We start from the raw sequence: 27,841 nt of genomic DNA, 5'->3' as shown, positions 1-27,841 counted from the left end.
GAGATGTAGATGTGGACACTAAGAATGCTGAAGTACACATCCTAGTTTATGTTCACACTATCCTGAATGAGTAGGCCCACAACATAATATTAAAAATATTCCAAGATCATGACTTGTCTTACAGCACTACACACCTGCTGTCAACTGTTGAGCAGTTACTGTGTTGTTTGGCCCATCTTGATGTACTGCCATGAGCAAGGGATTTTTGCAGAGTACCCCATTCCAAATTTCCAACACACACAATAAACTTAACAATATTTATTTGGAAAGAGGGGGTGACGAATCTGCATTCACTCACAGCGGCAATCCCTGCCAAGTTTGAAGCCAACTGTCATTAACAATGTACAACATTCCTCTCCAGTCACTGTTGGTTAGCTCCTTCATACAAACACTTCTTATGTTGCGTTACATTGCTGTGAGTGAGACAGGTTATGACATGGCATACTTTGTGCAGGTGGCCCTCCATAGTTTGTAAGTACTTAGAGAAAAAGAGGACCAGCCCGTTGAGAACGTGCAATATGACTTTATTTATTCATGAATGCAATGTATAAATCCCACAAAATTAAAAATACCCATTACTCTTTGATCACACCTTGTATACTGTTTTAGTAACATATTAATATGGTAAAATCTGCTACTTGATTTGTATGAATAACAATATGAATTAGTATAGATTTCCACTCACCACATGGACGAGATATTTAGCAGCTGATATACACATTTAAAAGTAGACCACGCTATTGGGCAAATCCTTTGCAGATTTAGAAAACAAACACACACACACACACACACACACACACACACACACACACACACACACACACACACACACACACACACACGTTCGTATACGCACAGCTTTGACACTCATGGCAACTGTTGTCTGATTACTGAGGTCTGCCTACAGTGAGTAGTGATCTCGTGTGGGTGGCAGGGGTACAGAAGAGATGTGGAGTGGGGAAGGGGAGGGACAGCAGCACAGAGGTGAGGGGAGATGGGGTGATGCTGTCTGTGGGAGAGAGCAGGATAGGATGGTAGGCTGCTAGTCTCAGCATTTGTAAGTCATGCGGTGGAGAGGGGAAGAAAAGCTGGGGGGGGCGGGGGGGGGGGGGAGGACTACACTCATGTGTTGGGAAGAGGGGAGGCTGGCAGAAGGCGCCTGTGAGGCTTGAGTGGGAGTAGGGAAAAAGGTGGAAGCAGCGACTAGCAAAGATTGAGACCAGGACTGAAACAGCAACGAAGGAGGTGAGTTCCAACCAGTCCTTTTCAGAAAAGCTGGTGTTGATGCTAAGAACCCAGATAGCACGAGCTGTGAAGCCACCACTGAACTCAAGCAAGCCGTGTTTTGTGGCACGCTTGGCAGTTGTGTGGTCCAGCTGGCTCTCAGCCACAGTTTTGTGGTGGCTGTTTGTGCAGACGGATAACTTGTTAGTTGTCATGCCCACACAGAATGCTGCACAGTGGTTGCAGCTGCATTTTTAGACCACATGGCTGCTTGCACTAATGGCTATTCCTTTTATGGGGTAGGAGATGCCTGTGACAGGACTGTAGTATGTGGTAGTGGGAGGATGTGTGGGATAGGTCTTGCATCTGGGTCTCTTACAGGGATGAAGAGTTGTTAGGCAAGGAGTTGGGAGCAGGAGTGGAATAAGAACAGATATGGTTACAGTGTAGGTCCAGTGGGTGGCTAAATAGCACTGTGGCCGGGGTGGGGAGGATGTTTCTCATTTCAGGATACGATAAGAGGCGGTGGAAACCGTGGCGAGAGCTTGATTCAGTTGCTGAAGTCACAAGAGGGGTGTTTCTTTGTGGGCAGTCAGTGGGCATGTTAGGGATGGTAGATGACCAAAGAGCTAAATCTGTTGAAGCACTTTGTCATGTACCTTAAACTACTTTTAAATGTACTTTTAAAGCTGCCTGTCTGCCACTCAATGCCTTCTCTATAAGGTGAGAAGCAATCTATCCTAATTCATGTTGTTGTTATTCTATCCAGTATTTTTGAGTGTCTGATTTCTGTGAATGACTGAGACAATTTACGTATATCAGGTCGCTCCCTTCACTAAGTAGGAGAAGACTCCTAATAAACTGGTAACTACTTTTACTGGAAATCAGAGGCGTGCACACACGGAGTACTCTATTTTACAGTGTTATGCAAAAATCTTCACTCATCATTAATAAAGACAGCAAAAGTTAGTAGAAATGTTGATGCAACACACAAAACAATGGAGACTGGTACAGTAATGGGCAGATGAAGACAGGCATCTACTTAAGATACAGCGAACACACAGCATGGAAACTAAACAGTCCAACAGCAGGAAACTACAGCACCGGTGTGTCTTGGCTGACAGCCTCTACCAAGCCGGAACACAGCACTCACTTCCCCAGGCACTTTAAAGGCAGCCACTACTCACTGTACGCCCATCACCGCACCAAACACCAAGCAAGCTGTCTCCAGTTCTTTAGCTACCTGTACAGACCCCTTCCGCTTCTTCACCACTCTGAAAGAAGATTTTACTGCTGGAATGCCAACATTACAAATATACGATTACTCCAACAGATAGGGGGTGAAAAAAATAGTCACAAAACTTTACCTTCACCATTCATATTGAGCACCATGATTATCTGCACCAGTCGCAAGAGGTGGGGATGCACATATGAGGGCAATCCCTAAATGAGGTCATTAGAGACAGAGCACAAGCTCAAATTATGGAAGGAACCATTCCAGCATTTGCCTTAAGTGATTTAGGAAACCACTGAAAACCTAAATCAGGATGTCTGGACGCAATTTTGAACTGTTGTCCTCACGAATGTGAGTCCAGTGTGCTAGCCACTGCATTACCCTGCTCGGTAGCAATCTCTAAAGTAAGAAATTCTACATTTATAGATACACAAAAATGCTTATTTTCTGTAATAGTTACATTGTTTTAAAGGTTAAGGAACACTGCGGAAGTTCACCAGAGACAAGGATATCATCAGGAGTGCCCCACAGAAGTGTGATAGGGCCATTATAATTCTCTATATACATAAGTGATTTGATGGACAGGGTGGGCAGCAATCTGCAGTTGTCTGCTGATGATGCTGTGGTGTACAGTAAGGTGTCAAAGTTGAGTGACTGTAGGAGAATATAAGATGTCCTAGACAAAATTTCTAGTTGGTGTGATGAATGGCAGCTAGCTCTAAATGTGGAAAAATTTAAGTTAATGCAGATGAGAACAGAAAACAAACCTGTAATGTTCGGATACAGCATTAATAGTGTCCTGCTTGACACAATCACATCTTTTAAATCTCTGTACGTAATGTTGCAAAGTGATATGAAATGGAATGTGCATGTGAGAACTGTGGTAGGGAAGGTGAATTGATGACTTCCATTTATTGGGAAGATTTATGGACAGTGTGGTTCATCTGTAAAGACTGCATATTGGATGCTAGTGCAACCTATTCTTGAGTACTGCTCAAGTGTTTGGGATCCGAACCAGGTCAGACTGAAGGAAGACATTGAAGCTATTCAGAACTGGGCTGCCAGATTTGTTACCGGTACGTTTGAACAACATACAAGTGTTATGGAGATGCTTCGTGAACTCAATTGGGAATCCCCGGAGGAAAGGCGATGTTCTTTTTGAGGAACACTATTGAGAAAATTTAGAGAATCAGCATTTGAAGCTGACTAGAATGATTCTAGTGCTGCCAACATACACTTCGCATGAGGATCACGAGTGGAACAGGAAAGGAAATGACTGGCAGTGGTACAGGATACCCCCTGCCACACGTTGTTAAGGTGGATTGCAGAGTTTCAAAGTAGGTGTAGTTTTTCCTACCTAACTCTCTTTCTGGTTGATCTATTTTTGTAGATGCTGTGATAGTTTTACAACGCCCTTGTGATACCAACTCACTGCCATCTTGTGCAGGAAGCATTGAGCCTCATCTTTCACCTCGTTGTTAGTGCAGAACCACCATTCAAACAAATGTTCCTTCTTCTTGGGGAACAGGTGGTAGTCGCTTGGTGCAAGTCGAGACTGTATGGTGGGTGGATGATGACGTCCCAACCAAAGTTTTCCAGGAGATTGACAGTTTGACAGGTAATGTGTGGGTGAGCACTGTTATGGAGGATGCTTAGAACCTTTCTCAACAGTCCTCTTCTCCAGTTCTGGAATGTCCTTCTGAGTTTTTTCAGTGTTTCATAGTATCTGTGTTTCGGAAAACTTCAGGAACTAAAATACAGAGAGCATCCAGAGTGATCCTCCAATCCTTACATATGGTTTCCCAACCTTCGTGATTGTCTCATCATAAATGGATGCCCTACCCCTCCATTTTTCATTGTAAGTTTCAGTATGACCAGATGTAAACTCTCTTCACCAACTGCGTCACCAACATGCACAACTGTCCACACACTTCTGTCAATTGACGATGAATTTCACCTTGTTCAATAATTTTTGCACACAAAAATTGAATAACTGTGAAGACTTCACACTTGGCAGTAGTTTTCAATGGGAGCGCTATTTTGAATGGCTGCCTATCCAAGACTGAGCATGCAAGTGAAGCATGTGTGGGCGTATTTGGGACTGGAGGCAGCACCACTCATAATAGTGTGGCCAACAATCATATTACAAGTATCTCTATGCCCCAAAAATTTTTGGGATTGACCTCATGTATCACAGACAATTGTTATTTTTGTAGTGCTGTAGACTACGGGTGCAGCCAATCCCACACCTGTCATCTACAGCCACAGCAGCCCGGAGAGCTATAAAAGAGAAGTGTTCTTTCAGCACTAAATAAAGTACAGTGTTCACTTATTGTGTGTGTTAATTAAATGACTGTTCTCCATGGCCACAACTCTGTGTTTGAACAAGAATACAACAGAGAAATATAACAACTGTCATACTAATTATGTCTATTCTCAATGTGGCTAAGTAAGTGTCAACGCCATCAAAAGGAAAATTCACTTGTGAGAACCTTAAATTTAAAAAGAGACTGAACAGTTGGCCAGCAACTAACCTCAAGATAAGAAATTCCAGTAACTCTGACAGACACATTTCAAACCAGGAACAGTAGCCTGTCTCTCAGAACCGTTAGTTGCTCCCACAGGGAGGAAAGAAGGCTAGGAGGAGAAGGTTGGAAAACAGGAGCAGGGCACTCACAAGGAAATGGTCCAATAAGACATGTTGAAACCTACCTTGAAATTTTTTACACAGGAAGAAGACAATGAAAGAAACACACTGTCAAAAATTTTACCTGCTATGAGACACTGCAAGTATTTAAAAAAATATCTGAAAATCGCCAAATTCATTGCGCACCAGGCGGCAGTAGAAATGTACACTCCTACTGGCGTGCGTGCGCGCGCGCACAATCAGAGTCGGTTGCCTAATCAATAAATGCAAAGAGACATTCATATACAACGATGCCAGTGATAAGTACGAGTGATTTACTCTTTCCGCAGCAAGAATTGCAAGGCAAATTAGAACCAAAAATAAAAAATAGATTTTTTAGTTGCAAAAATCTTGTAATCGACATATCAACATTTAAAAAAATGGGAAAGAATAATTTTCAACATTTTGTTTGAAACGTATCCCTACCAGCTGCAGAAACTAATTCATTGCTTTTGTTGGATTCATGGTCTGGACATAATGACACCTCTGTTCTTGTGGAGGACAACGAAAAATGTGTAGATGTAATGTGGATTCCGCCTGGAACTACTAGTGCGATTCAACCTCTTGATAAATAGTTTTTTCAACAGCAGAAAGCATTTCTCAGGAAATTATCACACAACATAATTTCTGATACCTCTCTCTCATTTCAGGTTTATCAGCAGAACAGTATTCTTAAGCTCCAGTCATTTGTGCATTACCAGTTTTCTTCGCCACACTTTACGAATTTTATCAAGTATGCCTAGTATGCAGCCAAATATGCAGAACAACAGCTGGGACCATTTCTGACTCCATACCAGTCCTGTCTAAATAAAACTAGTAGTTACTGCGAAGTGTCTGACTGCATTAATTTTTGCTTTTTCCAGTGTGACTGGTGCAAGAAAAATGTTTTTTTTTTTTTTCCATTCAATAGACACTTCACATTTTTGTCATGACTACAAAGAATAAACAAAGAACTGTTTCACTGATAGTAAAAAGTAAAACATTCAAATATTATTTTAAAGAATGGCCTACAGGAATTGTTATAAAATGTAGTACTGCAAGGCACATTTCATTCCAACAAATTACAATTCCTCGTTGATGGAAGTCAAACACTGCAATGATTTTATTTTCTCTGCTAGCCACTTTTATCACAATTACATGTGCAAGAACTGAACTGCTGATATGAAGTTATTCAAAAAAATGTTTGTATAGTTTGAGCCAGGTTTTCACCAGAGCAAACAAGGTAACAAGCACGAACAAAGGAGAATTCTGTCTGGTGTACCCAGTACACCTCTAGCAGGTCTATCAACAGGACGCCACTGCAGCTACTTATGTGTACCTGATCTTCCCCAGTTACCTAATCGGAAAACGGAGACCTGCAGTTTAACGTGGAATCTGTATCATGTCTTTCGTGGCCACTCCAACAGCTGTGAGAAGTGAATGCTCAGTTACAAATCATTGTTGAAAAAGTTGTGGTCTGAACAAGATTTGACCTCCCTCTCTCTGGATCATGAAGCGAGTGCTTTGCCAATAGACCTTTTTTGTTTTAGGGGGAAAAAAAGAATATGACCATTAAACCTTACACATGTATTCGCATTGTGGCTCTAACGAAGTAGAGTTGTATCCTGTAGGCCAAATATTAGCTTCAAAAACTAAAACCTAATAACACAGCGTTCATAGGCAATGTTCGCTACTTCGTGTTCTCTTCCGTTCCCTCTAGTATTAACAATTCAATCCATATACAAACAAATGGTAGTGAATTTTCTACAAATGCTCATTCACACGTGTTCGCTTCCATTCACTCCATTGTAAACCAAGCTTAGGAGCTTAAAATTGGTGTCTGTGAATTACAAAAGAACAAATTGCTGGAGAAAGTCTACTGGTTTTATTTTTATTTCAAACTAGTACTTACTTAAAAAACACTTCTTGTATACCTCTCTAGCTCGACCAACATCAAATATTTTGCTGCCCAAACAGCAGTACTCAACTACTATTTTTACTGCCTCATTTCCTAATCTAATTCCCTCAGCACTGCCTCATTTAATTATACTACATTCCATTAGCCTCATTTACTTTTGTCGATGTTCATTTTATATCCTCCTTTCGAGACAGTGTCCATTACATTCAACTGTTCTTCCAAGCTTGTTGTCACGTCTGACAGAATTAAAATGTCGTTGACAAACCATAAAATTTTTATTTCTTATCCTGCAACATTTTCCTTTCCAAATTTCTCCTCAGGTTTCCATAAATGCTTGCTGCTTGTAAACATTTAAAAACATAAGGCACAGGCTACAACAGTTGTCAACTATTGCTTCCCTTTCACGTCCTTCAACTCTCACGAGTGCAGCTCAATCACATTTAGGGAGGCGGTGAATGGTGCTCTGTACCATTTTTCGACCAATCAATTTGACAGATGGCACCTACCCCGGTGTGGAAGGTATCCTGGCGAGGAAGAGCTCAAAGAACTTCTGCCAGAGAAGCGGCAGCAGCGGGTGCCCGAGCGGCGTGTCCAGTGCCTGCTGCGCCCAGCGGTAGACGGCCAGGCTGCTCGACGTTGGCGCCGGCACCTTCAGGGTGTGTGCCGCTCTCTGAAATGTGGCTACAGTCACACAGGGCCTGGGGTAGATGAGGCACATAATGTAAAACATCACACAGGGCCTGGGATAGATGAGGCACGTAACATAAAACATCTACATTTATGTCTAAGCATGTGTTCCACAACCCACTGTACTGTCTGTGGCAGACAATTCCCACGGGGAAACTCTAACATTCAGGAGACATAGTGACTTTTCACAATACGGGAAAAGCAAATAGTAGCACTTTAAGAAAAAAAATAATTCTGAAACTGTTTCAAAAATGTAGGCATTGTAAATTTTACATCTGTATTATCCTCCCAACCTTGTACATAAACAAATCTCATGTGCCTTATCTTTCCAGTTTCCCACCACCTCCCAAAGTCCTACCCTCCAGCCACAGAGGAGTATACCCTTATTAACTCAGTACCACCTAGACTGGAGCAACTGAATTACATTCTCTGCCAGGGTTTCGACTACCTCTCATTGTGCCCTGAAATGAGAAATATCCTGCCCACTCTCCTTCCCACTCCTCCCACAGTGGTATTCTGCTGTCCACCGAACCTACACAATACATTTGTTCATCCTTACACATTGCCTCATGGCTCATACCCCTGTAATAGGCCTATATGCAAGACCTGTCCCATACATCCATCCACCACCACTTACTCCACTCCTGTCACAAACATCATCTATCCCATCAGAGGCAGGGCTACCTGTGATCTACAAGCTAAGCTGCAACCACTGTGCTGCATTCTATGTGGCCATGACAACCAACAAGCTGTCTGTTCGCATGAATGGCCACCACAAACTGTGGCCAAGAAACAAATGGGCCATGCTGTTGCTGAGCAAGCTGCTAAACATGACATCTTTCATTTCAATGACTGCTTCACAGCCTGTGCCATATGGATCCTTCCCACCAACATCAGCTTTTCTGAACTGTGCAGGTGGTAACTTTCACTGCAATACATCCCACGTTCCCGTAACCCTCCTGGCCTCAACCTTTGTTACTCACTGTCCTCACCCATCCAGGCCCTTACCTGTTCCCATTCCACCATTACACAGCCATCATTCCATCATCACACCCAGTCTTTTTACTGCTCTCCTTTCCACTATTCCTCTCCCCCCCCCCCCCCCCCCTCCCTCTCCCCACCTCTCCGCTGCCGTCCATCTAACATGCAGCACTTCAATGTCCACCACCCCAACCATACTATCCCTCCCCCTCCCCTCCCCAGCCCCCATCTTCCTCCTTACCCCCCCTCCCCCCCCAGTCACCAGTACCATCATGCACTGGTGATGCTGCTCACAGTGTGGTTATAGTTGCCTGAGACTGCAGTCATGAGTGTGAGTTGCATTTGTGTGTGTGTGTGTGTGTGTGTGTGTGTGTGTGTGTGTGTGTGTGTGTGTGTGTGTTCTGTTGTGCCTATCTACAACTCAGCATCACTGCTATATGGGTATCATCTACTTCTACATGTATACTCTGAGAACCACTGAAGTGCACGACAGAAGGTATGTCCCATTGTACCAGTTATTAGGCTTTCTTCCCATTCCATTCACATACGGAGCATGATGGAAGAATGATTGTTTAAATGTCTCTGTGCATGCCGTAATTATTCTAATCTTATCCTCACAATCCCTTCATGAGCAATATGTAGGGGGTTGTAGTACATTCATAGAGTCATCATTTAAAGCTGGTTCTTGAAACTTTGTTAGTAGATTTTCTTGGGATAATGTACACCTATCTTCATGGGTCTGCCATCTCACTTTCTGCAGCATCTCTGTGACTCTCTCCCACAGCTCAAAAAAACCTGTGACCATTCGTGCTGCCCTTCTCTGTATATGTTCACTATCCCCTGTGAGTGCTGTTTTTTACAGGTCCCACAAACTTGAGCAATATTCTAAAATGGGCACGAGCTATTTGCAAGCAATCTCATTTGTAGACTGATTTCAAGTCCCTAGTATTCCGCCAGTGAACCAAAGTCTACCACCTGCTTTACCCATGACTGAGCATATGTGATCATTCCAGTTAATATCCCTACAAGTACATCCAGGCATTTGTATGTGTTAAACAGTATGTCTTACGCCAAATCTAAATATAACATTCCTTACAATCAATGGGGCTATAAGTGCAATCAAAATCATAGCTCCTTAGGAAATAAGTGGTACTGAATATTTTATGTTTTTAATGTGTTCTACATCACATTGCTGTACAGAATGTAATCTTAATGATCAAATAAAATTGAATTCAGTTCAATTCAAATCAGTATCAGACATATTGGAAATGTAGTTATTGTGTCGGTATTTCTTGCATCATGTGCTGATGTTGGCAAATTGTTGGTTGTTTGGAGGAAGAGACTAAACAGCGACTTATCGGATTAGGGAAGGATGGGGAAGGAAGTCGGCCGTGCCCTTTCAAAGGATCCATCCCAGCATTTGCCTGGAGCGATTTAGGGAAATCACGGAAAACCTAAATCAAGATGGCCGGACGCGGGATTGAACCGTCGTCCTCCCGAATGCGAGTCCAGTGTGCTACCACTGCGCAACCTCGCTCGGTGGCAAATTGCTGACATTAGTCGCAGTCAATCAAATGATTGTACACAGCAGCCAATGAAAATTGCTGAATCTACTTTTCTTTTAGCAGCAGATATGAATTGATTACATTTGTTTCCAATATGAAGAGTGCCAGAATAACTTTTACAGACCTTGTTATTATGAATGTTAAGGTTGGTTGGTTTTGGGGAAGGAGACCAGACAGCGTGGTCATCGGTCTCATCGGATTAGGGAAGGATGGGGAAGGAAGTCGGCCGTGCCCTTTCAGAGGAACCATCCCGGCATTTACCTGGAGTGATTTAGGGAAATCACGGAAAACCTAAATCAGGATGGCCGGACGCGGGATTGAACCGTCGTCCTCCCGAATGCGAGTCCAGTGTCTAACCACTGCGCCACCTCGCTCGGTCGAATGTTAAGGTTGCTTACTGATTTTTGTATTTCTTTGTCGACTAGTAAGGGAAAAAAATATGCTGACAGAGTGGCCTGTAGTGCAGCCTGAGGCCTAGGTTAGGTTGGAATGTGTCAATATTGTTGAATTAGTGAAGCCAACAAATGTCAATGGAAGGAAAGTAAATGTTCTGATAGGCTGACTTGTAGTGTAGCCAAAGGTCTAGATGAGGTTAGAATGTGACAGTCTGCTTGAGAGTTGGCGAAGCTAGCAAATATCAACACAAAAATGGGAACGTGATAACAGATCAATGTGTAGCACAGCATGAGATACACTTTTATCATTGCAGTAACCTACTTGTGTGTCTCATTTCCAATTTTGCTCAAAATTCTTATGATGTAGTTAAATTCTAACCTAATAAAGCACAGTGATAGCAGACTTACTTTATGAACCATAGGAAATTTTGGAAACAAAATTCTAGTTGGCTATCTACATCTGTCTCACCATTTGCCTTTTTGATTTCCCATACTTCATCTCATAAACGGCAGCCAGCAATGAAAAAGCTCCTCATGCCATAATTGCTCTTTTACGAGATCTTTGTAAATCCACATCAGATAAACTGAGGGGCAGCAGCTCCTACTATGTCTTTTGAAGTATGAATGAACCCTTCAGATATATTCAAAGGTCACGCTTCAATTGCTATCAATTTCAGCATGTCAGTGCATCATCTTCACGCTCCTCTATGACAAAGCAGGTAACCACCATAATACAGCTCAACAGACAGCACAATCTAATCAGTGCCTGTGATAGTGAGTTCTTGCTTTCCTGCCTACGGTAGTGGTAGTGCCAACATATCCACTTCTCCACATAACTACCCAATTTATGAGTGTGCGACATAAAACAAGAGCACTGTAGTGTCAAAATCAATAGCAAATAAACAAAAACTTTAAATACACCTGAAGGATTCACTTTTACTCCAAAAAAAACAATATACACTATTAAACAACTAATCCAGTTTCATGGTTCACAGTCAGAGTTGCAGGCTGCCTATGTAACATATTCCAGGGAAGCAAATATCCAATTTTCAATATCTCATGATTGAATTTAAAGTGCTATCATAATTTACTCACTAAGAAGTTGAAATATGCTGAAGGTTTAAAACAGTAAGACACATATTACACATACAAACTGTGCATATCTCTTGAGGCAGGGCAGCTCATTATGTGTATTGAGAATGAGAGCACATAGTGACTCCCAAGAAACTTTACACACAATTTCAAATGCTAAGGAACCTTTTTCTCGCTGACACTCCCCAAAAAACCATGAAAGGAAACAAATTTATTTCTTACTATATTTTTGCTGTTATTGCACCAGGCATCATTTTAATTTATTACTGCTTTACTACTATCTCTACTCGCAACACACTCTGTAGACAGTATCGACATATCAGATCCATTCAAAAAATTGTGGATCTTTGTCCACAATTTTTTTCTACACTTATCTTTTACTTACTGTGCACAGTCTCCTTTGAAATACTCTCCTCCACAATTGATACACTGCTCCCAACACCATTTCCATCTCTGAAAGCAGTCTGGGTTTGCCTCTCACTGGATCGTACAAAGTGTCATCTCCAAATTTTCTTTTATCTCGTCTATCATTGCAGATAGAGAAAGTGTATGAGGATATTGAAAGGGTAATGCAGTATGTAAAGGGGGACAAAAATCTAATAGTTATGGGTGACTGGAATGCAGTTGTAGGAGAAGAAGTAGAAGAAAAGGTTACAGGAGAATATGGGCTTGGGACAAGTAATGAAAGAGGAGAAAGACTAATTGAGTTCTGTGACAAGTTTCAGCTAGTAATAGCGAATACCCTGTTCAAGAATCACAAGAGGAGGTGGTATACTTGGAAAAGGCCGGGAGATATAGGAAGATTTCAATTAGATTACAGCATGGTCAGACAGAGATTCCGAAATCAGATACTGGATTGTAAAGCATACCCAGGAGCAGATATAGACTCAGATCACAATATAGTAGTGATGAAGAGTAGGCTGAAGTTCAAGACATTAGTCAGAAAGAATCAATACGCAAAGAAGTGGGATACGGAAGTACTAAGGAATGACGAGATACGTTTGAAGTTCTCTAACACTATAGATACAGCAATAAGGAATAGCGCAGTAGGCAGTACAGTTGAAGAGGAATGGACATCTCTAAAAAGGGCCATCACAGAAGTTGGGAAGGAAAAGATAGGTACAAAGAAGGTGGCTGCGAATAAACCATGGGTAACAGAAGAAATACTTCAGTTGATTGATGAAAGGAGGAAGTACAAACATGTTCCGGGAAAATCAGGAATACAGAAATACAAGTCGCTGAGGAATGAAATACATAGGAAGTGCAGGGAAGCTAAGACTAAATGGCTGCAGGAAAAATGTGAAGACATTGAAAAAGATATGATTGTCGGAAGGACAGACTCAGCATACAGGAAAGTCAAAACAACCTTTGGTGACATTAAAAGCAACGGTGGTAACATTAAGAGTGCAACTGGAATTCCACTGTTAAATGCAGAGGAGAGAGCAGATATGTGGAAAGAATACATTGAAAGCCTCTATGAGGGTGAAGATTTGTCTGATGTGATAGAAGAAGAAGCAGGAGTCGATTTAGAAGAGATAGGGGATCCAGTATTAGAATCAGAATTTAAAAGAGCTTTGGAGGACTTACGGTCAAATAAGGCAGAAGGGATAGATAACATTCCATCAGAATTTCTAAAATCATTGGGGGAAGTGGCAACAAAACGACTATTCACGTTGGTGTGTAGAATATATGAGTCTGGCGACATACCATCTGACTTTCAGAAAAGCATCATCCACACAATTCCGAAGACGGCAAGAGCTGACAAGTGCGAGAATTATCGCACAATCAGCTTAACAGCTCATGCATCGAAGCTGCTTACAAGAATAATATACAGAAGAATGGAAAAGAAAATTGAGAATGCGCTAAGTGACGATCAGTTTGGCTTTAGGAAAAGTAAAGGGACGAGAGAGGCAATTCTGACGTTACGGCTAATAATGGAAGCAAGGCTAAAGAAAAATCAAGACACTTTCATAGGATTTGTCGACCTGGAAAAAGCGTTCGACAATATAAAATGGTGCAAGCTGTTCGAGATTCTGAAAAAAGTAGGGGTAAGCTATAGGGAGAGACGGGTCATATACAATATGTACAACAACCAAGAGGGAATAATAAGAGTGGATGATCAAGAACGAAGTGCTCGTATTAAGAAGGGTGTAAGACAAGGCTGTAGCCTTTCACCCCTACTCTTCAATCTGTACATCGAGGAAGCAATGATGGAAATAAAAGAAAGGTTCAGGACTGGAATTAAAATACAAGGTGAAAGGATATCAATGATACGATTCGCTGATGACATTGCTATCCTGAGTGAAAGTGAAGAAGAATTAAATGATCTGCTGAACGGAATGAACAGTCTAATGAGTACACAGTATGGTTTGAGAGTAAATCGGAGAAAGACGAAGGTAATCAGAAGTAGTAGAAATGAGAACAGTGAGAAACTTAACATCAGGATTGATGGTCACGAAGTCAATGAAGTTAAGGAATTCTGCTGCCTAGGCAGTAAAATAACCAATGACGGACGGAGCAAGGAGGACATCAAAAACAGATTCGCTATGGCAAAGAAGGCATTTCTGGACAAGAGAAGTCTACTAATATCAAATACTGGCTTTAATTTGAGGAAGAAATTTCTGAGGATGTACGTCCGGAGTACAGCATTGTATGGTAGTGAAACATGGACTGTGGGAAAACCAGAACAGAAGAGAATCGAAGCATTTGAGATGTGGTGTTATAGACGAATGTTGATAATTACGTGGACTGATAAGGTAAGGAATGAGGAGGTTCTATGCAGAATCGGAGAGGAAAGGAATATGTGGAAAACACTGATAAGGAGAAGGGACAGGATGATAGGAAATCTGCTAAGACATGAGGGAATGACTTCCATGGTACTAGAGGGAGGTGTAGAGGAAGACAGGGATTGGAATACGTCAAGCAAATAATTGAGGACGTAGGTTGCAAGTGCTACTCTGAGATGAAGAGGTTAGCACAGGAAAGGAATTCATGGTGGGCCGCATCAAACCAGTCACTTTGGAAATTTAAAAAAAAAAATGTCCACAAGGGCCAGGTCTGGAGAGTTCAGAGGACGAGGCAGCACAGTTATTTCAGTTTTTGTGCAATAGGGATGAACAGGGATGAATGTGCGGGTGCATTATAATGACGCAAGAGCCATGAATTGTCTTGTCATATTTCAGGTCACTCCCGTCTCACATTTCCTCACAGGCATCACAACACATCCCAATAGTACCATCAAATAACAGTTTGTCCCTGTGGCATGAATTTGTGATGAACTAATCCTTGAAAGTCAAAGAAAACTAGTGGCATGGCTTTGACATTTGACCAAACCTGACAAGCAGTTCCCCTCCCCTCCCCATCTTGGAGGACCTTTCCCGACCCAATGTGAAGAGTGAACCTTGGTCTCAACATCATAACCATGTCTCATCACCAATCATGATTCTCGTAAGGAAAATCTTGTTATCATGTAAGCAATCCAAAAGCTCTTCACAGATTGCGAGGTGAAGGTCCTTCTGGTCTTGACTCATGAGCCATGGAACGAACTTTGCAGCAACATGATGCATTCTGAGACGCTGTGTCAACATTTCATGACATGATCCAACTCAAATGTTACATTCTTCTGCACTGTCTCGAACAGTCAGTCTTTCATTGGCACGCACAACTTCATTGACGTTCCTGACATGAGTGTCGTCAATAGAACGAGGGTCATCTTTAACTTTGCCCAGCCATTTTCAAACTGTGTGAACTATTCGTAAGACAGAGTAGGGCTAAAGCAAACACTGTAGGCTTCCTGCATAATTTGTGTGTGTCTGTACAGGTTTTCTTGGGTTTCACACAAAATCGAATGCAGACGCGTTGCTCCTCTAACTTTGTCATCTCAAAATTTGCAAACTGTGTGACACAATGTTCTACTTAATACAGCACTGAACAACAGCTAACAACATACAACAATGAAACTTCCAGCAGTTACACATCAAACACAGGTGTGTGCAGGGATGACAACCGCGTTTCACTCCAACTCACCACTGGTGCAAAATTACAAATGTTCTGGAAGTTTCTGAACAGACCTTGTATAGTACTGAATGTACCCACAAAATTATATCACCGTACAGCACATAGTTTAGGAGATAGGAAATCAAGCACTGAAATGCGTGACAAAATTGCTTTATCTCAAATGGAGCACAAATTGCCCCAACTATACTCATCCTGTGTTTTATAATAAGAGCACTTAACGAGTTCCAACAAACAGTGAGAGATGGTGGTCACAGATAGTACATGGATTAAGAGAAAGAGAAATGAATAGTGTAATTATACAAAAAAAGAGGTAGAGACAAAAGTGTTTGCTAAAAATAGAAATAAAAATGAATTATTTTGTAGTTTGTTTACTGAGTAAATGACATGGTATTCTCCATGCCCCTTCACAACTTGTGGATGCCTAGTTTTCCTTCACATCATGCCTATCTGGCTTGGATTCAGTTCATTTTAGTACTCTGGGGGAGTTCTTGTACTGTGTGACTGTCACAACAGCCCACTATAATGGATACCACACACGAGAGAATCTCAAAAGCCTGGTGCAAGAACCCACTTTAAACTTTCACAGTTCCTTCACCACCATCTTAGCACAGTTTTATTGGTAAGTTTTCCAAATAAACTTTCTCTTATCAGTTCCTCCCAGTGAACAAGTGTTCGCTTGCTGCCCCAATTTTTCCCCAACTTTTTAGATCTTGTGTTTATTATAAAACAACTTCGGTGAGTGACATCTTTCACTAGACAGTGCCCACTACCACTGTTACTGCCCTATGTGTTTAAATTTGCAGTGTTGAGCTCTCATTCCCCATGTATTTCATTGGAGTGTAAAAGGCTCCATCACCACTGTTTAAACCCTATACATTCTACTTTGCAGCAATTGCTTCTTGTTCCTTGGGTATTTTAGTGGCGCATGAGTTTGGATATTTTTCACATTCACCTTATGGTGCATAAATTCCAAGTTTAGCCATTTGATGATCAGACTTTTAAGAGGTTACACAGTTGACCAGTTAAAACTTGAATATTAGGACATGAAGTGATAAGTTGTGAGTAAAAGCCTATCCTTTTTCTCACTATTATACACAGTGTATTAACAGCATTTTACAAAAACACTTTTTGTATTCAATACAGACTATTACCTGACGATGCACCTATAATAAATTTCAAACCGGTTGTGTTGCCTAATAAAGGAACATGTATGCAGCTAATGCGTGCCTGAAGAAATTATTAAAGAATTTTTTTGAGATTATTTAGGAGAATTTTTGGAAATTTCTTTACACTAACAATGTAAAAAAAAGAAAGTAAAAGTAAAAAGAAAATCAAGGAAATAGTGAGATAATATATCATGAAAAGATTTATGATAATGATAAAAAAAGAATAGAGGAGATTTAGTGTTTACAGAGGATAGGTCCAGGATGGCATGAAGATGTGTACAAGAATAAGTTCCCATCTCTGGAATTCAGAGAACCCAGTACTGGGTAAGAGCATCCATGTGACCCATGTGTGGATAATTCTTCTATAGCCATGACGCATTCCGACAGTATAGTGGTGGGCATGCCTATAAAAAATGCTCTGTAGTGGACACAAGTTAGTCCAGAAACCACTTCACGTTTAAAACAAATAATCACTCATGCTCTGAAACTGTGTATGTTGCTTATTAACTAACAAGCATATCACCAATAGTGTACCATTCTTACTGTTCCCACCTTTCTCTACAGTGTATACAGATCTTTCAAAAGACATCAAGCAACATTCACTTTACATTGTTATACCCTTTTCCTAAGATGAGAAATATCTTGTTCATAGTAGGCACCACAGCCTTGAAACTTTTAAATTTTGAAATATTCCCCTTTTGCACCACCATATCATTTAAATATTTTCATTTGTATTTCTTTATTTTTTTACCAGCTTTTATTTAGGCAGGCAAATAAAATAGTGGGCATTGCACAATCCCTATCATAGGCTTCTAGGGGTTGTACAGGGGATTTAGTAGATACAATATGAATAAGGAACCCATGTTTGAAAATGTACCATTTGGATGTAGCATAAGTTTGAAGATGGGATCACTTTCAAATCACCTGCTTTGAAGTACATACGTAAACTGAGAAGATGGTGCTCTCGTCAACTTATGTTGTAATTATGAAATTGCATACCATTTTAATCCGAGTACAACAATGGCTGCCAGAGTTCGATACCTCATAAATGGGCACTGCCAATCACGGCACATACAGCTGCACATCTTCAATGGGCAAAACAAAACAGATACTCGTATAGTAGCTGGCTAGGGGCAGGTAGTATGGTCTTGTGAGTCACAGTATTCCTGCTTTCAATTAATATGAGCTATCAAGTTCACCAACAGAACAGTAAGGAATTGGCAGGAAAGAAAAATACTGAGGAAGGAACAACTGCTGCACTCTCGGTTTAAAAGAAAATGTGCAAATGTTGCAGGCACAGGCTAGTAGAGATTTGTGCGCCTGTGGAAAGATCTGTGTGCAAAGCATACAACAACTACCACTGTCATACCTTAACAAAAGATATGGCTGAGAGACAGAGAAAATTGCTAAGCAGGTCTATGGCTTCCATCTCATCATTCATTCACTAGTCTGATGTGGCAGTAGAAGATAGCATAACAAAAGCCGAAGTTTTACATTACATGTTTAAGAAATCATTTTTGCAGGAGAACTGTACAAACATACTGTTGTTTGACCACTGCACAGACTAACATATGGATCACACAGTAACAGGCATTCCTAGCATAGAGAAACAACTGAAAGAATTGAAAATAAATAAGTTTTAGTGTCTAGATGGAATCCCAATACAGTTTTAAAAGCGTTCTCTATGACATTGGTCTCTTACTTAGTTTGCATTTATCACGAAATTCTTGCCCAGCACAAAGCCACAGGAAAAAGAGCACAAGTAACTCTTGTGTTTAAGAAGGGTAGAAGAACACACCCGCAAAATTACTGACCAATATCCTTAACATCAGTTTGCTGCAGCATCTTAAAAATATTCTCAGCTCGAAATTAATCCATTTTTTTTTTTTTTTGAGACCAAGAAACTTATGTCCACAGATCAGCATGGTTTTAGAAAGCATTGCTCGTGCAAAACTCAGCTTGCCCTCTTCTCACATGGTATATTGTGAACTATGAATGAAGGGCAACAAAGAGATTCCAGATTTCTGGAAAGCATCTGACACAGTGCCCCTATACAGACAGTTAACGAAGGTATCTGGATGTGGAACAGGTTCACCGATGCTTGAGAGGCTCAAGCCTTCTTAAATAATAGAACCCTGCATGTTGTCCAAGACTGCTAGTGTTCATCAGAGATAAGGGTACTGTCAGAAGTGCTCCGTGAAGTGCGATAGGACCACTATTATTTTGACACACATCAATGATCTGGCAGACATAATGATCAACAATCTGTGGTTGTTTGCTGGTGATTTTGGGGTGTGTGGTAAGGTGTTGAAGTTGAATGACTGCAGGAAGATACAAGATGACTCAGACAACATTCCTAGTTGGTGTGAAGAAAGGAACCTAGCTCTAAATGTAGAAAAATATATGTTATTCCAGTTGAGTACAAAAAACAAACCTGTAATGTTCGGATACAGCATTAGTAGTGTCGAGTCTGACATGGTCACATCATTTAAATATTTGGGCATAACAGTGCAAAGCAATATGAAATGAAACAAGCATGAGCTGATTGTGGCAGGGGAGGTGAATGGTCGACTTTGGTTTATTGGGAGAATTTTGGGTAAGTATGTTTCATCTACAAAGGAGACCGCACTTCAGACACTAGTGCGGTCTACTCTTGAGTATGGCTCAAGTTGTAGTAGCCACCAAAAAGATCGCGGGAGGCGCATATTGGCACGGCGCGTCACGGATGGTAGTTGCCGCAAGTAGAGTCCCGTCCACCAGAGGGCACGCGAGAATTCGGACGCGACCTCTGCCGGCATGACAACAACAACAACAACAACAACAGCTCCGGCAGCACGGGCTGTGCCCAGTCAGTCAAGATCGGGCATGCCTAGGACACAGTCCCGGTCTACGCTAAGTGCAGTGCGACGTAAACGTGAACAGTGTTACTACACAATAGGCGACGAGTAGGGTCGATCTTTCGTGTGTTGCGTCGTTCTTCCAGTTTCGCAGCTTCTCCACGGCATGGAGGATTTGGTGCGAGTTTTGGTTGCGCAGCAGACGGAACTCATGGCCACCATGAAACAAGTGCTTCCGGCGTTGCTCTCCACACCGTCTGCTCCGGCGCCATTCCCTCCTCCCTTTCCCCCGTATGACGAGACGGCGGAGGATTGGGACGCATATGAACATCGCCTTCGGCAGCATTTCCAGGCGTTTCATGCTTCCGATGCGGAGGAATGTCGTGCTCTCTTCTTGTCTTGGATATCCCCCTCGCTGTATCAAGTTTTGCGGCAGCTAGCGCCGTTGCAGGAACCCTCGTCCTTGTCTTTTGACGCATTGTGTTCATTGCTGTCTTCATATTATCGCACCCGCACGCATGTTGTGGCGGCTAGGGTCGAGTTCTATCAATGCAAGAAACAGCCCCATCAGTCTTACCGGGCGTGGGCCGCTACCCTGCACGGTCTTAGTCACAAGTGTCATTTTGTCACGGAGCAGTCGCAAGAGTCGTATGCCCACGATATGGTACGCAACGTCATTGTTCGTTCGGCCCCTGATAGGGAGGTCCGGCTACGGGCCCTGCAGTTGGAAAACCCTTCCCTCAAGGAAGTCCTGTCCATTGCTCAATCGTATGAAGTCTCTCACGCAGCAGGTCAACAGCTGGAAGCGTGGTGCGACGTCGCGGAGGTTCAGGGCGGCGCGGCCGCGTCCACTGTGTCGGGGGTGGACGACGTGCGAGCGGTTCAATCCGGCCGTTACGGCCGCTCCCGCACGGCGCGTAAACAGAATTCCGGCCGCCGGCCCCTGTTGCCGTCCTGTGCGTCGTGCTATATACATCATGATCGGTCAGAGTGCCCTCAGCGTTGGGCCGTTTGTCGCAAATGTAATAGAAAAGGTCACATTGCTAAAGTTTGCCCCTCAGCCTCAAAAGAATCGAAGGAAGCAGGTACAGAGGACACGGACGTTGACATTCAGGAAGTTTCATCGGGCCAGGCTCCCGACGCATCGGCACGCAAACTCTTTATCGAGGTGTCGGTTCGGTCGTGCCGGTTACAACTGCAAGTCGATACGGGCGTGGCAGTTTCGTTGTTGAATGCACAAACTTATTCCGACCTTGGATCGCCCCCGTTGGCGCCAGTTTACCGGCGTCTACGCGGTTATGGTAAACAGTTCATTCCCCTACTGGGTCAATTCAATTCACTGCCGACGTGACTTACAAATCAGTCACTCGGCCTATTACTTTTATTGTTGTCAGTGATGCGAGCTCAGCTAACCTTTTTGGCCTGGATGCCTTTCAAGCTTTCAGTTTTTCTATCGCTGACACCATACAGTTGGTCTCCGAAGACGTTCCCTATCAATCATTGGAATCTTTGATCTCAGACTTTCCAGATATTTTTGAGGAGGGCCTAGGGCGTGTTTCAGATTTTGAAGCTCACTTAACGTTGAAGGCGTCGGCTCGCCCGCGTTTTCTACGCGCGAGGCAGATCCCCTTGGCTCTCCGCCCTCAGGTAAAGGAAGAGCTAGACCGGCTGACAGCCCTAGGGGTCGTTCTTCCCATTTCTTCCAGTGAGTGGGCTTCACCCCTCGTTATTGTAAGGAAGCCCTCGGGAAAATTACGTCTTTGTGGCGATTTCAAGGACACCATTAATTCCCAATTCGTGGTGGACACCTATCATTTGCCTCGTGCTGATGAATTGTTCTCCTCCGTGGCGGGAGGCCAATATTTTTCGAAAATCGATCTGTCGGAGGCTTATCATCAGATACCACTTGATGAGGACTCCAAACGGTTGGCGGTCGTCAACACCCCATTTGGCCTTTACCAATACCAGCAGTTGGCCTTTGGAATATCCAGTGCCCCGGCGATATTCCAGCGTTATCTTGAGCATGTCACGTCGACAATTCCTCATTGTATTAATTGCCTGGATGACATAATTGTCACAGGCCGCAGCACGAAGGAACACTTGCACAACCTTCGCACCCTCTTTCTCAAATTCAGGTCTGTGGGCTTGCGTTGCAACCTGCATAAGTCAACCTTCTTTCAACCATCCATTGAGTATGTGGGCTACACCATCTCTCGGCACGGTATCCAGCCACTAGGAAGTTTGGTCCAAGGTATCGTCAACCTTCCTCGGCCCGCTTCGCTGAAAGAGTTACAAGCTTTTTTAGGCAAGATAGCCTATTACCACCGGTTCATTCCCAGGGCTTCCACTATAGCCCACCCCCTGTACTGCCTTCTGCGCAAGGGTGTTCCTTTTGATTGGTCGCCTGCATGCGAGCGAGCGTTCACCTCGTTGAAGGGCCTCCTCACGTCCGCCCCTTGTTTGGCTACTTTTGATCCCCGTAAGCCGTTGGTCCTGGCTACAGACGCTTCGCAGTATGGGGTGGGGGCGGTCCTGGCCCATCGCAACGCCGATGGTTCCGAGCAACCACTGGCGTTTGCGTCTAAAACGCTTAGTCCCGCGCAGGCCCATTACTCCCAGGTGGAAAAAGAGGCTTTGGCCATTGTCTACGCTGTTACAAAGTTTCATCCTTTCTTGTATGGCACAAAGCTTCAGTTAATCACTGACCATAAGCCGTTAATATCGTTATTTGGCCCCACCTCTCAGATTCCGGATAGGGCGGCCCACAGACTACAGCGCTGGGCCTTGTTCCTCTCTAAGTACCATTATGGCATTCATTTTCGCCCTACAGGACAGCATGCCAACGCCGACGCTCTTTCCCGTCTTCCGGTGGGCCCGGATCCTACGTTCGATCGAGAGGAGATTATGTGTTTTCATTTGAATGTGGCGTCCCTCCAAGTGGTTGATGGCTTCCTGATCACTAGTTCTCGAGTCGCCAGGGAAACGGCAGCTGACCCGGTTCTCCAGCAAGTAGTTCGCCTCATTCAGCAGGGGTGGTCATCCCGCCCTCCGGGCCGGGCCTCGGACCCTCTTCGTAATTATTTTCTTCTATGGGACCGCCTCTCGGTCTTGGAAGGAGTTCTCCTTCTGGCTACCGATGATACAGCTCCTCGTGTGGTTGTTCCTGCAAGTTTACGACGGGAGGTCCTCACGTTATTACATGCGGGGCACTGGGGTGTTTCCCGTACTAAAACCTTGGCTCGCAGACATGTGTACTGGCCCGGTATTGACAGAGAAATTAAGCACTTGGTGGCCGCCTGTTCCCAGTGTGCGAGCCAAGAAGCATCTCCCAGGGCGGCATTCTCTTCATGGCCACCGGCAACCCAAGCATGGGAACGTGTTCACATCGATTTTGCGGGCCCGTTTCTCAACGGTTTTTGGCTCATTGTCATTGATGCTTATTCCCGATTCCCATATGTGGTTCGCTGCTCCTCAACCACTACCGAAGTTGCAATCCAGGCACTAGCAAAAATCTTTTCTGTGGAAGGTCTGCCATCACCCTGGTCTCGGACAATGGACCGCAGTTTATTTCGCAGACCTTCCAGGATTTTTGTAGGCGCTTCGGTATTCGGCACGTTTGCTCTCCCCCCTTCCATCCGCAATCGAATGGGGAAGCCGAGCGCATGGTGCGCGCATTTAAGACGCAGATGAAAAAGTATGTGCACGAATTTCCTGCGGAGGAAGCATTGACGTTTTTCTTGACGGCATACCGGACCACACCAATGGGAGACCGCAGCCCCGCAGAGCTCCTCCATGGGCGTCAACCTAGGACTCTGCTGCACCTCCTCCGGCCTGGTCCTCACCAGTCTTCACAAAACGGAGTACCTGGTTTTCCATGGCTATGTCGGTCTGGGCCCGTGGGTTTGGTCGCAATTCATGTTGGCTACCAGCGGTGGTCCTGTGCCGAAATTGCCGCCGGCTCTATACCTTGCAGGCGGGGGACCGGGTGGTACGTCGTCACCAAAATCAGCTACGTCCATGTTCGGGCACCCACCCTCCGCCCTCTCGGACACCGGCTTCCCCATTGCCGGCACCTGTGTTGGTTTCGCAGGGGACGTTGCCTCCTCTCCCCGCTGTGCCTCTGCCGCACTGCGATGGTTCTCAGCCTTGGCAGCCTCCAGTAGCTCCAGCACCGGCATCGCCATCGTTCGAGATGCCCCAGCGAGAGCCGGCCCCCCTAGCGGGCCCGGTTTCTCAGGAGGTTGGTTCACCTGTGGTCGTCCCTTCCCCTTCGTCCCCGCCACTGGGTCTTGCCCCTCCCAGGGTGGAACAGGATCCGGAGTTCAACAGCTTGTCGCCCGTTCTGTCCTGGGCTCCGGTTGTGGGACGACGGGGGCCTCTTCGTATGGGTCACTTCCAGCCGTATTCAAAGGTTCCAGCTCGAGGGTTGGCAGATCCCCTCGACTCCGGCCATCCAATGGATGTGGAGGTCATCGCTCCTGCCCGTCGCTCCACCTTCCGATGCAGTGGATCACAGTGGCTTCACCCCCCGAAGGAGGAGGAGTGTAGTAGCCACCACAAAGATCGCGGGAGGCGCACATTGGCACGGCGCATCACGGACGGTAGTTGCTGCAAGTAGAGTCCCGTCCACCAGAGGGCACGCGAAAATTCGGACGCGACCTCTGCCGGCATGACAACAACAACAACAACAACAACAACTCCGGCAGCACAGGCTGTGCCCAGTCAGTCAAGATCGGGCATGCCTAGGACACAGTCCCGGTCTACGCTAAGTGCAGTGCGACGTAAACATGAGCAGTGTTACTACACAAGTGTTTAGGATCCGTACCAGGTCGGATAGAAGGAAGACATCGAAACAATCCAGAGGCAGACTGCTATATTTGTTACCAGTAGTATGCAAGTGTTATGGAGCTGCTTTGCGAACACATAGGGGAATCCCTGGTGGGAAGTCGACGTTCTTTTCGAGAAACACTATTAAAAAAAATTTCAAGAACAGACATTTGAAGGTGGCTGCAGAATGATTCTACAGCTGGCAACGTACATTCACGTAAGAACCACAATGATAAGATGTGAGAAATTAGGGTTCATATAGAGGCATATAGAAAGCCATTTTTCCCCTCACTCTATTTGCGAGTGGAACAGGGAAGGAAATGACCAGTAGTGGTACAGGGTACACTCCACACACTATGGTGGCTTGTGGAGTATATAAACGTATATGTAGAATGCTAAGGGGATCTGAGGATGCGATGATCAATGCTGAATCTGAAGTCCATACTTTCATATCTGAAACTGAGGAACAGGGAATTTGAGGTGAATGATGATTTAGGATGGCAATTGAGTGAACTGGTCAAACCAACCTATTTCAAATTCTTAAAGAGATGGCTTAGATAAGACAAAAGTGATTATCCGGCACACTTAACAAACACCACCTCCAACATGGAGAGTTCAGAGGACATATTTTTGATGCCTATGAAATCAGGAAAGGAGTGAGACCAGGAGATGGACTATGATCTGTGCTCTTCAACTGTTTCTTTTTAGAAATGGACATCCATGAATTGCAGAAAGAAATCAACATTCAGGTGTTAGCTAAGCTACAAGTATACAATTCTTACGATCGATTGTCTAAGGCTTTGCAGATGATCTAGTGACCTTTCCAGACACCATAAATATGAGAGCAAAACAACTTAATCAATTGAAGACACAGGCAGTGAAGGCTGGGCTACTAATCCCCTTCGGGTACATACACTTTAAGCAAATGTAAAATAAGCTACAAGAGAGCCGGAGGCCGACTAGGAAAAATTAAGCAGACTGAAAAGTTTAAATACCTAGACAAATGAATAGTTCCTAACCCTCAGAGAAAGAAGGCTTCATATTATGTATATGTGGTAAGCTCACAGTTACGATTATCTTTTGCCATCTGCCTCATTCTAGATTCATATGCTGTATGAGCAACTGGCCGTGCTGGCACACCCCGGATATTGTTTGATGCCCTAAGTTAAGGCTTGCTGGCCACGGATACGGGGACCGACATCAGAGGCTCCACTGTCAGCCTCCAGCAATTGTCTACAACACTGAATGCGTGGTCACACTCGAAACTAGCACCGCCAACATCAGTGATGTCCATGCATGTCTCTATCTAGGCCAGTGCAAACCTTCCAGACTCAGCCTAAACCATGGCGTCAACTGTTACTTATTGTGCAGCCCTTAAGATTTTGACACAGTTATGCTCGTCTCCGGGCAGTTTCATGTTACTGTACATCGTACGGTTGTGTGTTGTGCCAAATGAACAGATCAAAGAGGAGTGTTTGTTTGTATTGTGTGCCACAACAGTATTAACAAAATGGAAGCCCTATCAAATAACTTAAGGCATCTACAATAAGAGAACAATGTCTTTCAAACACAAAACTTAGACACTACAGGAAATTTATTGTATCAGAGGCTCTATATGCAGCAGAGACTCTTACAATGAAGAAGGAACATCTAATGGAGACGCTTAAGGATAAAGAAAGATAGATTTACAGTAAAATGCCATCAAAGACAACACTAACTACAGAAGGCTTCACAACAACAAATCACATAAAACATGGAGCAGATAGCAAGATGATTCAGAAAAGAAGGCTTGCCTTTTATGATTATGTGACATGAATGAGTCCAGGAAGGATATCTAAAAAAAAATTAGCCTACTTTCCAAGATATGAAATTCAAAGGGGCACAGTTTGCAGAAGACAAAAAAGATCGAGGAGAACAAATGTTCCCAGGAATATCCAAAGCTGGAGAAAGGGGAAGTGTTGACCAAGAGAGTATAGAATAACACCAGAAACAAATGCAGAACCACTGAGCAACAGTTAGAGCTCAGAAAAAGAGACAGCTGAATTGAGGTGGTCGCCAGTTGAAAGAAAGAAAGAAGAAGAAACTAAAATTCTATGAAATAAGTTATTTTTCATGTAACATAACAGATTATTTTGGCCGCAGCATAAAATTGCTTGAAATTATACATCCTTTTCCATATTGAACTTGTTACTTGTGTTTAAAAAATCTTGTACATGGCTGCACATTCAGACACCGTAAATAGTTACAATTGAAAGAAAATCAGACCTCGGTCACTATTTTTAACAAATTAACCTGGTTTCGACAGTGCTAGGAGTGTCTTCCTCAGAATTTAAAATAAAGAATGGTCTATATTCTATAACATGGTCACAGAATTTAGTCATAATTCTGTGACCATTTTATAGAATATAGACCAGCATAGCTTAAAATTACATGAAATTCAACTTTATTGACAAGACAGGCCATAATTCTGATGTAGGACTTGTTTGATGCCATGGGAATGAAGATAGGCACTTGTGTGGAGTATTTGAGAGTGGTGAGTTAGATAGGCCAGTAACTCAGTCAGATTTTTCAATTTTATTAAGTAACTAGTTGGCAACACAGTATGACTATGCATATTCATGTTGGCAATTTTCTATTAGAAACAAAAGCAAAAAAAGAACTTTTTTTGTAGTGAAATGTTGAAAAAAAATTCATCTCCCTGTATTCGTGTAATTATGAAACAGTCAGACAAAGAACTATGTATAATGTACAAATACATAACAACATTATCCTGGACAATCCGCCCTCCGCCCTCTCGGACACCGGCTTCCCCATTGCCGGCACCTGTGTTGGTTTCGCAGGGGACGTTGCCTCCTCTCCCCGCTGTGCCTCTGCCGCACTGCGATGGTTCTCAGCCTTGGCAGCCTCCAGTAGCTCCAGCACCGGCATCGCCATCGTTCGAGATGCCCCAGCGAGAGCCGGCCCGGTTTCTCAGGAGGTTGGTTCACCTGTGGTCGTCCCTTCCCCTTCGTCCCCGCCACTGGGTCTTGCCCCTCCCAGGGTGGAACAGGATCCGGAGTTCAACAGCTTGTCGCCCGTTCTGTCCCGGGCTCCGGTTGTGGGACGACGGGGGCCTCTTCGTGTGGGTCACTTCCAGCCGTATTCAAAGGTTCCAGCTTGAGGGTTGGCAGATCCCCTCGACTCCGGCCATCCAATGGATGTGGAGGTCATCGCTCCTGCCCGTCGCTCCACCT

The 27,841-nt window shown here is 43.8% G+C and overlaps 1 protein-coding gene across 1 annotated transcript in view; it reads right to left on the bottom strand.

Moving 5' to 3' along the window:
* LOC126428401 (ectopic P granules protein 5 homolog) overlaps window positions 1-27,841 on the bottom strand; it is a 359,767-nt gene that overhangs the window by 185,171 nt on the left and 146,755 nt on the right. The window contains exons 19-20 of the mRNA XM_050090322.1: window positions 7,548-7,711; window positions 2,412-2,498 (exon numbers count right to left, since the gene is read on the bottom strand). Coding sequence (XP_049946279.1) covers window positions 2,412-2,498; window positions 7,548-7,711 — 251 coding nt within the window. The remainder of the gene's footprint in view (window positions 1-2,411; window positions 2,499-7,547; window positions 7,712-27,841) is intronic.

The sequence above is a fragment of the Schistocerca serialis genome, chromosome 12, assembly GCF_023864345.2.
Source record: "Schistocerca serialis cubense isolate TAMUIC-IGC-003099 chromosome 12, iqSchSeri2.2, whole genome shotgun sequence".
Lineage (NCBI taxonomy): Eukaryota > Metazoa > Arthropoda > Insecta > Orthoptera > Acrididae > Schistocerca > Schistocerca serialis.
The sequence above is the reverse complement of the archived record's forward strand: the minus strand, read 5'-3'. Positions and strand labels throughout refer to the sequence as shown.